We start from the raw sequence: 12,646 nt of genomic DNA, 5'->3' as shown, positions 1-12,646 counted from the left end.
CAAGCCCCAGACGTCCTCAGGTATTTCTACAGACTGTACACTCATGTTACAGTGGACTGGAGTTGAGCTGTGTGGGCACTGGACAGTCATAGCTGTGGTTACCATGGACTGGGCTTGTGAACAGGACATTTGTATATACTGAAGGAGGAAAAACACACGAAAAAAAAAAGGAAAAAAGGTTAATGTTGATGTGATTGAAGGACTCGTGTGAATAATCTATTGATCTAAACTACTGGATATGTGCATATGTGATTAATCTATTGGTGAATTTGTTGATTGTGTGTGATTGTTTCAATCTCTTAGTGATTTCTAGATTCAATTATTTAAATGAATTGAGCTTTTCACTTTTTTATTTTATTTTTTATTTTATCTGAGTGTTAGAGGTAGGAACATGGCAGAGGGTGGTTCGTACGTAGGTGGGGGTAACATTGCTGATCAGGATCTTTTGGATCGCCAGTGTGCTATGGAGAGGGGGTACCAGTTAGATGTGGGTGGGGGTTTACGGCTAGGTGTAGGTAGGAGTTTCGGGCAGCTCTTAGAGGGCGGGGAACCAGACACCAGAGCACCAGGACCTAGAGACCCGACCACATTTGGCACTCCTCAGTTCACCTCCACACGCTACGTAGAACGGGCCAGGCCAGGTATCAGCGAAGGGGCTGTGCTAGGTAACAGCGAGCAGCCAGTGGGTGAGTTAGCCATGCTCATTACTCGGTTAGCAGAGAAGATAGGAGAGTCAATCACTGCTAAGCTGCAGGAAACACAAATGCTTAGAAACACACACACAGACAGTGCTAGGTCTGCTGAACAGCGTTTGGAGACAGCTCCTAGTGTTAGAGTAGTAATGCAGACAGACGCTAGGGAGCCTCCTATTTTCAGGGGCAATAGCTCTGATAAGTTTAAAGTTCATGAGTTGGAGAGCCTTATGACTTTGTATTTGAGGAAGCGAGCCATTCCAGTTAGTGAGCAGTCACATGAGATTCTAGCTAAGCTTATGGGGAAAGCAGGGGACGTGGTGAGGATAAAGCTGCGCAACACATCTGTCGACCACATAGCGAACCCCCACATTATTTTTGATGTACTGAAGCAACACTTAAGTGACCTCACATACTCGAGCATGCCCCTGGCGGACTTTTACAGTACGCTGCCCAAGCCAGGTGAGGACGCTATGGAGTATTGGATTAGGCTTAATAAAACAGTGGAGGTGGCTGACGAATGCTTGAAGTGGCAGGGCCGTAGTATTGAAGAGCCAAGCCACGAGGTAAGCATGATGTTTATCAAACACTGTCCAGATCAGTCTCTTGCCAATGTTTTTAAGTTCAAGTCCGCAGGGAAATGGTCTGCTAGCGAGATCCAGGAGAGGCTTGATGAGCACATGCTGGAGAGGAAGTCCCGTGTTGCTGCAGGTGGACAACGTGAAGCAGGCGCGGTAGAGCGTAGGTTCCATTCACAGGTTCATGTCCCTGTAGTCGACATGGCTCCCGACTTGAACACGACTGTGCCGGTGGTGCCATCTCCCGTCCCGGCTCATGCGTCATCTCCTATACCATTTTGTGCAAGGTCTCCTACACCGTCTCCCGCACCGTCTCCCGCACCTGTCTCTGGCGGTGATGACTATATGAGGAGTTTGGTGAGCTTGCTAGACCGTTTGGTCACAATGCAGACTCAGGTTCCAGTTAGCGCTGCAATCCGGACACCGACGCTGACTCAACCGCCAGCTAACGCCGCAGGGCGGGTGCCAGACGCACCACAGAGGTTGTGCAGGGTTTGTAAGTCTCCGGATCACTCCACATTTTCCCACTGCAGCCGGGAGAACCGATGTATAAACTGTTTGTCTCCTGGTCATTGGAAGAGGGACTGTCCTCACCCTCAGCCGCCCAACCAGCTCCGTTCTCAGCCTGGTGGAAGAGCTGGTCGTCAGTCTCGTCCGTTAAACTACTAAACCCACACCTAGAGAGGGATGGTGTGGGTAATGTAGATGTATCCCTCACTGATGTCTCCGACCTGGCTCACTTGTATGAAGACAAGTGTGCCAAAGCACCTCAGGGTTCGCGTATGGTCATTCAGGCGACACAGAGGATTCAGGCTTTCAGTGACTTGTTCTATGCTCCTGTTCTTGTCAACCAGAGTGTGCAGCTTAATGGCATGTTGGATACTGGCTCTATGTCATGCAGTATCAGTGAAAATGCAGTAGAGAAGCTCCGCTCTGGGGGTGTTTTACCTGAGAAGCAGCAGCCTGAAGAGAACATTGTCTTGATTGGCTGCGGTGGTCTGGAGACTAGGCCTGATGGTTTTTATGACCTCAACATGCAGCTTTATGGTGTTTCCTTTGTCATACCCACTCTGGTCGTGCCCGGTCAGCATGATGATCTGATAGTCGGCACAAACGTCATTAAACATGTGGCCCATGTACTCAAGAGTGGTACTGAGTACTGGGACATCGCGTCCAGACAGGAACATCCGTCTAGTCCTGACGTTGAACAGTTCTTGTCCATGTTCACGAATGTAGAGCGCTGGAGGGGTGGTGCAGTTCCTGAGAAGATAGGTACTGTTAAGCTCACCCAGGCCGCGACACTCTTACCGAGGCACGAGCACTTAGTCTGGGGCAGACTTCCTGCTAAGGTGCCTATGTCAGCTGGAAGCACTGTTGTTGTGGAGCCGACAGACTCCAAGGCCATGCCACGCAGTGTCCTCGTAGGTCGACTTGTCACACCGCTCTGGGGTGATAGGTGGGTACCCATGACTGTTGTCAATCCATCTGACAAAGCCATCACGCTGAAAAGGAACTGCAAGTTGGCTGATTTGTTTCCATGCTTGGCGATTGAGGACTTTAATGTTTTCCAGGGACTGCAATCAGTTGCAGGGAGGCATGAGTCCAACGCCACAGATAGTGCCTGTCCCCCTGTCCAGCCGGCTAGGAGTTTGTCAGAGCTCGGACTCAGTGACATTGACCTCAGCTCCTGTCAGGTTAGTGAGGCATGCAAGTCCCAGCTCACTCAGCTGCTCACCGAGTACCATGACATCTTCTCCAGGGACTCTCTGGACTGTGGCGAGGTCACAGGATACACACATCGCATCCATCTGGTGGGTAAGCGCCCCTTTCGCTTGCCCTACAGGAGGGTTCCCCCAGCCCACTATCAGAAGTTGAGACAGGTTCTCACTGATATGGAGGAGAAAGGGATTATCCGGAAGTCCTCGAGCGCATACGCTTCACCGCTGGTTATGGTATGGAAGAAGGATGGCGGGCTTCGGATCTGCACTGATTTCAGATGGCTGAATGCTCGGACCTTGAAAGACGCTCATCCCTTGCCACACCAGTCGGACTGTCTTGCCGCGCTGGGTGGTAACTGCCTCTTTAGTACGATGGACCTCACCTCTGGCTTCTTCAACATCCCAATGCATGAAGATGACAAGAAGTACACTGCTTTCACGACTCCCCTTGGGTTGCATGAATACAATCGCATGCCACAGGGCCTTTGTAATAGCCCTGCAGCCTTCATGAGAATGATGATTGGGATCTTTGGGGATCTGAAATTCACGAAGCTTTTGTGCTATCTTGATGATCTTCTTGTCTTCGCGCCGTCAGAGGTTGAGGCTCTGTCGAGGCTCCGCAACTGTGTTTCAGAGGTTGAGGGAGAACAACTTGAACCTGGCTCCGAAGAAGTGTCATCTGCTGCAGAAGCAGGTGCGGTTTTTGGGCCACGTGGTTGATGGCGGAGGTGTGTCTGTCGATCCCTCCAAAGTAGAGGTCATCTCCAACATGACAGTGCAGGATCTCATGGAAGGTGATGGGTGCATGCCTTCTGTTCGTAGGATCAAATCTTTCCTTGGTATGGTATTTTACTACCAGCATTTCCTCCCGAACTGCTCCTCCGTGGCTAAGCCCCTGTTCGCCCTTACAGCTGGACAAAAGAGGAGGGGGAGGTCAGCTAAGGATAAGAAGCCCCATGGCAGCTTCCGTAAGCTTACCTCCGCAGACTGGACGGTGGAATGTGGGGAAGCATTTGATCTGTTGAAGACGATGTTACTGGAGTGTGTGGTGCTTGCCCATCCAGACTTTGAGGTGCCTTTCATTTTGTCGGTCGATGCGTCTTTGGACGGACTCGGCGCGGTGCTGTCTCAAGTGCCCTGAGGAGAGTCCAAGGCCAGACCTGTTGGTTTTGCAAGCAAGTCCCTCAGTGCCTCACAGCGGAAGTATCCAGCTCATAGACTGGAGTTCATGGCGCTGAAGTGGAGTGTTTGTGAAAAGTTCAGCCACTGGCTGAAGGGTCAAAGCTTCACCGTTTGGACAGATAATAATCCGCTGACTTATCTCCTAACGAAGCCGAAGCTTGACGCGTGTGAGATCCGCTGGGTGTCTAAGTTGGCGTCTTACACTTTCGATCTCAAACACCTGCCAGGGAAGAAAAACGTGGTGGCGGATGCCTTGAGTCGCGACCCTTTTTCCAAGCCCGTCAGTCAGAGGCTACTTAGGGAGCCCTACCCGGCCCTTGTTCAGGAAGCCGACGGGGTTGAGGGGGACTCTGTGCAGGATGTTTTCAGACTCAGTTGCCAGTCCCAAACAGTGAGTAGTGCGCGATCTGGGTTTGCTTGTGATGCAGCTGAGGTCAGGGCTTTTTGTCAAGCCAAATGTGACTGGCCTGATGCATCAGTATTCACAGCACTCAGTTTGGTCCAGCACGTTCAGCATCTGTCGGGTGGTCAGGATACACTGCCAATGTTATCCACCGAGGAGCTCAGGTTGAGTCAGGAGCAGGACCCCTGCATCTCCAAGGTGTTGCCCTTTGTCGCTGTTCGGAAGCGGCCATCGAGACGTGAGAGGCATGGTGCTGACCAGAAGGTCCTCAGGCTGCTGAAACAGTGGGAGAAGTTGGAAGTCAATGATGGTGTCTTGTACAGGGTGACAAAGGACCCAGTGTCCAAGCAGAGGAGGTCTCAGTATGTTTTACCTCTGAGTCTGAAAGACAAGGCACTGTCTGGCATCCACGATCACGCTGGTCATCAGGGCCAGGACCGTACTCTCTCTCTTGCAAGGCAGCGTTTTTATTGGCCTGACATGGAGAGGGATATCAGCGCATATGTCAGATGCTGTCGGAGATGTGTGTTTGGGAAGACCCCAGAGCCAGCTGCTTGCGCGCCCCTGGAGAGCATTAAAACCTCCGCACCGATGCAGCTTGTGTGTATGGATTTCTGGTCCGCTGAGGACAGTAAGCAGCGGTCGGTCGATGTCCTAGTGGTTACTGACCACTTCACTAAGCTTGCTCACGCGTTCCCCTGCGCCAATCAAACAGCGAAGCAGGTCGCCAAGAAACTCTGGGATCATGTATTCTGTGTTTACGGGTTACCGGAGAGAATACATTCTGACCAGGGCACAAACTTTGAGAGCAACCTGATTGCAGAGCTTCTCAGGTTGGCGGGTGTAGCGAAGTCCCACACGACGGCCTACCATCCTATGGGTAATGGCGGGACAGAGCGGTTTAATCGCAAGATGGGGAATATGCTCCGTTCCCTTCCGCTTCAGCAGAAGCAACAGTGGCCTCAGCAGATCCATTCTCTCACGCTCGCGTACAATGCCACTGTTCACGAGACCACGGGTTACGCGCCTTTCTTCCTGATGTATGGGCGTGTCCCAAGACTGCCGGTGGATGTTATGTTCAGGCAGGTTTTGCATGACCCTCACGTTGTTGATTATGACTCTTATGCTCAGTCTCTGCTTTCCTGTCTAAGGAGTGCAATGGAGATCGCTCAGAAGCACTCCACGGCTGAGCAGCAGCATCAGGCGCGACAGTACAACAGACATGCCAAGGGCACTGTCCTGTCTGTCGGGGATCGTGTTTTGGTTGCGAACCAGAGTGAGCGAGGGAAGAGAAAGTTGGCTGACAAATGGGAGAACGGAGTGTACACGGTTGTCGGTGTCAACCCCAATATCCACGTCTACAAGATTCAGGATCCAGAGGGGCACACCAGGGTGGTGCACAGGAACCGTTTGTTGGAGGTCAACTTCTTGCCCCTACCTGAGTTAGATCAGGGTGAGGAGTCCAGTACAACCAGTCAGTTGTTTGACTGCGCAGAGTCCGATGAGGAGGACAGTGCAGATGTCCTGATGGTCTCAGGGGATGCAGTGGGGCTAGCAGTCTCATCACTTGGAGACTCGCCTAGATCTGAGTGGGCAGAAGCGGAAGAGTTCATTCCGTCTAGTCTGGTAGTCAGTCCTGTGGGGGCCACTGCTCAGTCTCCACCCAACACACACGCACCACACAACACACATGCACCACACATAGAGGCATCACACTCACTCGATGTAGGTGTTATATCTCACACTGATTCGCACACAGAGGCACCACCCTCACTCGATACAGATGTTGCAGCTTGCACTGTCTCACGCACACAAGTAGAGAGCGATGGTCGGGTTAGGACACGCACAGGGAGGGTGGTGAGGTCAGTGAACAGGTTAATAGAATCTATGGCTCAGATGCCATTTCTACGGAGTGTGAGGGTTTGAACTTTGATGGAGGTTGGAGTCATTCAAACTAGTTTAATGTGAGTTATTAGGTGTCTATCAGACAGGGTTGTTTTGGGCCAAGTGCATGGTGTGGCGTATCAGGCGTCACATTGATCTAAGGGAATTCTGAGACTTGATCAACCTCATTATTTTCTGGACCTCGTAACCGAGGTAGCTCCTAAGTTGACTGGAGGACTAGGTCCTTCTTTTCACTTGTGCCAGTAGTCAGTGATGGGCTTTTCCTTTCCTCTTTCTCTTTTTATCCTGCTGTCAGGATGTTGGTGAATTTCAGGGGGGTGAATGTAACCAGGTTAAAATTAATGTTTTTATTTTATTTTGTTTGAGTATGAAATATCACCAAATCCTGTCTGTGTGCTGTTATTTGTGTTTACTACATTTTATTTTATGTCATTATTTACTTTTATGTATGTTTTACAACGACCGTCATATACGTGTACTGTCGCTTTAAGAGAGATGTCTTGTGGGTACATGGAAGAGGGAACGCGGGAGAGGCCATTTTTGTTTTGTGGGAGGAGTCTCAAGCAGCAATCGAGCCGAGCCACACGTGTTTCTTACCGTAGGACAGTTTTGCTGGTTGAGGAGAACGTAACCTTGAGTATCCCTGTAAGAAGATACTGCAAGCTGTGGGATAAAATACTTGTTTATCCTTTCTTGCATCGGAGTCCCGTGGACGGTTTCTCCTTCTAACGCACACGAGTGAAGTCCGGGCAGTGGTTGAACTTCGACCCCCACGTCCGTAAGAAACACCGCTCCCGCTGGAGGACTGGACGTTTGTCGAAGGGTTTGAAACCAAAATAAATGGCAAGGTGGGCCAAATAGAGTCCTGTGTGTCCCCCCTCCTTCCTTGATCATGATGATGATGATGATGAGAGACTGAGGGCCCCCCACAACACCTGGGGCCCCACCCAACTAGAACCCAACGCAGAGCTAATGATGAGAGTGACGGGCGTGCAGCAGGCTGACCAGCAAAGAACAGCATAGGACTGCCCCCGTTACACAGACATAACACAAGGACCATGTTGACCCCATTGTCTGTCCCTTTTTTTATTGAATATCTAATAAAAGATCGAGAATCAAGTCTGCAAAGTGAAGGAAATTACACCCCTTTCACTGTCTCTAAGTTTTTAAAGACTGCAGAAATTTACAGAAAATGCAGTTTCCCAGGCCTGTCTTTCCATGACATCAAAACACAGATGAGCACCTAATTCAAAAAGTTCCCTCTCCTATAAATGGAAAACGACTCATAACACCTAGCCTATTTACTCAGATGCAGCACACATTTCTAATGAAATAAGGACCTCTGACACATTTTTACGATGGGGTGTCCAAAGCTTCATTCTCAAAATATAGCATCATTAAATGACTAATTCATTGTTAAGACGTTCTAGGACTAAGGTCACTGACAGACATTATATTCTAGACCTCAATCTAAATGATCGAGTTTCAAATATTTTATCTATTTTTTTTAATTTCCCCCTCTTTTTCTCCTAAATTGTACCCGGCCAATTATCCCACTCTTCCGCGCCATCCCAGTCACTGCTCCACCCCCTCTGCCGATCCGGGGAGGGCTGCAGACTACCACATGTCTCCTCTGATACATATGGAGTCACCAGCTGCTTCTTTTCACCTGACAGTGAGGAGTTTCACCAGGGAGACGTAGCATGTGAAAGGATCACGCTCTTCCCTCAGTTCCCCCTCCCCCCTGAACCGGCACCCCGACTGACCAGAGGAGGCGCTAGTGCAGCTACCAGGACACATACCCACATCCGGCTTCCCACACGTAGACACGGCCAATTGTATCTGTAGGGGCGCTCGACCAAGCCGGCGGTAACATGGGGATTTGAACCGGCGATCCCCGTGTTGGTAGGCAACGGAATAGACCGCTACACTACTCGGACGCCCCATGAGTTTCAAATATTTCACCGTGGTGCAGCATGCTATGCGGCAGTCACAGACAGACCATGATACAATGGTCCCCTGGGCACACACATCCTAAAAGCCCCCTTCTCACACAGGTAGTCAAAGCCAACAGCACAGTGAATAAGAATTCACCTGTACCTCAACAGGATATACAGCACAGGCACACTGAATTAAAGCCAGCAGCACTAACAAAATACATCTCACTCAATCACAAATGTGAGCTCAGTTGAAGCTATCTTTAGTAACAAAGAATTAGCCTAAAAAAAAGTGCCAGCAGGCTGTTCTTAATATGATTGACTAAGTCTTTCAACTCCGCTGTGAGAAATGAGAAGTTAATAATGGCGACTTAACACAGAGGCTATGGCTTAGGGGCCCCCTGACTTGTTGATGTTGATGTTTCTACCATGGGAATGAAAATGCTCCAAATGTGGAGATCATTTTGTAAATCCCGTGCTTACCCTAAAAACTGTCAGCCACTTCTGTCTATTATGACTCTTTTTTTCTTTTTTTTTTATTGAGGGGACATGTTGTTAAATGGCTGTAAAACAGGAAGTCTGTCAGTGTCAGGGAATTTGAAGCCCTGTGATAATGCTAATTGCAGCGGTGTTTGACCTCTCCAAATAAATCCCAGGACCTGTCCCAGGATGTCCATTCAAAATGTAACTCCCTAGCGTCAAACAAGAAAACATGGTTGTACCTGAGGTTTAGCCATTAGACTGTTAGCCATATCTGCCTGTTAACAAAGCTAACTCTGGTTCTTCAAACTTGCAGGATCCCGCCTGCTCCACATTTGGCTGCTATGGTGAAGACGAAAACTCACTTTTCCCCCCCGTGGAAAAGTCCTACCCAACAGTAACCATTATAAAGGATAACTAGAAAAGTGTTCATGATGTTGATATCAAGGGCGCTTTTTTTGCATATTCAGTACTGTAGCTTTAAAAAGAAGCTGAAATGTTATAGCTTTCAAAAATTAGTCGGTGTTCCTGGGTGAAATTACATATTTGCATTTTGATTTGCATATTTTTACATGTCTTTTAATATCCATCCATCCATTATCCAAACCGCTTATCCTACTCTCAGGGTCACACACACACACACACACACACACACACACACACACACACACACACACACACACACACACACACACACACCTAGGGACAATTTAGTACAGCCAATTCACCTGACCAACATGTCTTTGGATTGTGGGAGGAAACCCACGTAGACACGGGGAGAATGTCTTTAATATGTTAAACAAAATAAAGACAAGAACATTAATTTGCTAGTGTGTCCAGCAAATATGCAGACATGTAACCACTATGTTATTTCACTGAGATGCCCTCAGTAGAGCTATTGATTAAATATCAAGTGGTTAAACTAAACACTCAGGACCGATTCTCATTAAGCCTTTATGAAGACTCTGTGGAGTCTTTGAGCGCAGAGGAATGGCTGCCGGCGACAGGTAAACTCAAACCGTCATGGTCTCAGTGCCACAAAAGGTGGTCACCTTATTACAGGCCGGCTGTTCCAGGGCTTGTCTGTCATGGAGACGCTCGGGGTTGTCCACTTCTGCAAGAGTTTAGTCGAGACTACGTGATATCTGGGTGAGAGAGGGGTCTCAGAGAAGACTCTTTGTCAGAAAGAAACCGCAGAGCCATCATCTCAGCCGTTCTCAGGTTCCTCTCACATTCCAGGACTATCTCAAAGACACTGAAGACTTTTGCTCACAAACTGCAATACCTGCCCAACAGAGCAAGCCTTACAGCTGAGTAAATAGTTTCTAACATTTTTTTTTCAAAACGCGGAAAAAAACAAACCAACAGGTGAGGTGATTTCACACTTCAAACGCAGATAAAAAAAACAAAACTGTGGAATGACCTGCCCTAATTGGTCACTAAAGACCTTGAAACCAGGGGAAGACACAAAAAGTGAAGCTACTTCCATATTTGCTGATTATTTCAGTTCAAGTGAAGAGAAAAAGGGTTCCACAAGTCATTTCAGGATTAAATCCCATGTCAAGACTGACTTTTCTTGTAGTGGAGCCTCCTTTTTTGTCTGCCCACTGGGAGTGATGCAGGGGCACTTCTCTCAAAAATAGGAAGAATGGTGGATATTGCTGAGTTGTTTTTTTTTTCTTCAATTTTTCAGTTGGGCTTTGAGTTGTGTTTGCACCGTCAAGAAAAAATGTATCTCGATATAGGTTGGAGAGAAATCTTGTGTGGAATATAAGCACAAGGGCCTTCCTATGAAACATTTCTCAGACATCAGAGGTTGTAGTGTCATGGTGTCCAAATGTAATCCACTCTCCCTACAGTTGGTGTACATATTAAGGCAGGATGCACAGGTGTAGCTGCATTGAGCTGGTTTGCATTACCTGCCTTCTGTTAATCTAAAATGTTGCCCTCAACTCAGCAGGGATGCATGTAATCACAGTGGGCTATAGCCTAACAGGTGACTCTGTACCATGAATCCTGTGTAGCAGCGGGCCGGGGTGGGCGGAGTCTTTTCCAGTGTGAACGAGTGGGTCACGTTGCCCTGCAGGGCCCCTGGGCCAGTGAGGTGAGGCACTCGTCTTATCCCATTAACTTCAACTAGTATTGCTTTCCAGAAATAAGCCAGAAACAGCACGGAGAAAAAAGATTTTCATTTCACTCATAAATGTTTTATCTATTTAAGAACTTGACACGTACTAAAAGATCATGTTGCTTATACGCTGACCATTGGTCTTCCTGAGCAAAGCTCTTCAGGAAGGTCTTGTTGCCTCAGAAGATAAAAATAAATAAATAAATGATTCCCAAACAAGCCATAACCACAGAAAATATTTTTTGTGTGTGAAATGTATAAAACACACACACACACACACACACACACACACACACTGCATAGATTCTCATTGTGCAAGAAAACAGGGGTTACATTCTCAGTTATCTCTAAGTTTCAAAGAAAAAATAAATGATTTTCTTCTTGACAAAACAAGCACCCCAAGTGTCCTGCTACAATTGAGACTGAAGCAAGCTAAATAAGGAAGTCAGCTAAATAGCTTTTAAGATTTGCCACACACAAACTCAGCTGCAATCTATTTATTCTGACTTAACGGTGCCTAAATAAATGATGGTTTTCATTCAATGTCCTATGATACAACTCAACCTTGATTCACTCCTGGACCCTTCTCTCCATTTTACAGCTGGCTGAATAAAAAATAACTGGCCCCCAAATCCCCCTGCGAGGCCCTGGGGTGTTAAGCCAGCTCCCGCTGCCCCCTCTTACCTGGACTGTGGGGGCTCCCATGGTGAGGTGAGGTGTTGGGTCGGTGTTAAGTCCACTCAGGTTACAACCAAAAGGAGTGCAGGACGCTCTCCCAGTCGCAGAGACGGACCTGGTTTTACTTTTTCTCCGAGCCAATCTTCTTACAGCATTCTCAGTCTGTTCTTGTCTCTGGTCCCCGTTCTCTTGCTCCTTCCTCTGTCTGTCTTTCTCCCCAGGATCCCTCAGGTTCCAAGGCTCCTCTCCTCCCTCCCTCCTCCTCAAAAGGGTGAGAAATACCTAACGGTGTGCCCTGAACTCCATATCAGCAGCAGATGACATGGAGATTCAGCAGGGTGTATGTGTGTGTGCTTGTTTTTCTATCCTAATAGGGACATTTGGTCTCCATTGGGATAGAAAAAAAATTAGAAACCACCTACCTTTATGGGTCCCCATGAGGAAAAGGGTCTATTTTAGGGTTAGGGCTTGGTTTTGGGGTTACGGTTAGAATAAGGATTAGGTTAAGGGCTAGGGAATGAATGTAGTCAATGAGGAGTCCCCACAAGTATAGGGATACAAGTGTGTGTGTGTGTGTGTGTGTGTGTGTGTGTGTGTGTGTGTGTGTGTGTGTGTGTGTGTGTGTGTGTGTGTGTGTGTGTGTGTGTGTGTGTTTTACATGGATCCAAGACCAACTGAGTTTTATCCTTTCTATCAAGGCACCTGTTTTTTAAGTATTTTTTCCCCCCATAGGATATTGTTTTTATGTAGGGGTTCTCTTGCAGTTTGTAGTGTATCATTGCTTTTTATGGCCCTTGTGAAAATTATCCGACAGGGGTAAATGAAGATTGGTGTACTAAGCTGACTTTAACCGCACTAAATTGAGTCAAACTGAGCCAAACTGTTAAGAGACAGTGGAAACAAATGAAGTGGGAATTGATAAGGAACTAATCAAATGAAAACGAG

The 12,646-nt window shown here is 47.9% G+C and overlaps 1 protein-coding gene across 1 annotated transcript in view; it reads right to left on the bottom strand.

Moving 5' to 3' along the window:
* The window catches only part of zgc:113232 (uncharacterized protein LOC541546 homolog), a 60,739-nt gene extending 49,011 nt beyond the window's left edge, over positions 1 to 11,728 (bottom strand). Inside the window, exon 1 of the mRNA XM_056286941.1 lies at positions 11,708 to 11,728. Within this exon, the coding sequence (XP_056142916.1) occupies positions 11,708 to 11,728 (21 nt within the window). The remainder of the gene's footprint in view (positions 1 to 11,707) is intronic.
* Between the last annotated feature and the right edge of the window lie 918 nt (positions 11,729 to 12,646).

The sequence above is a fragment of the Lampris incognitus genome, chromosome 9 (assembly GCF_029633865.1).
Source record: "Lampris incognitus isolate fLamInc1 chromosome 9, fLamInc1.hap2, whole genome shotgun sequence".
In the NCBI taxonomy this organism is placed as follows: Eukaryota; Metazoa; Chordata; class Actinopteri; order Lampriformes; family Lampridae; genus Lampris; species Lampris incognitus.
This window is presented reverse-complemented; position numbering and strand designations above follow the sequence as displayed.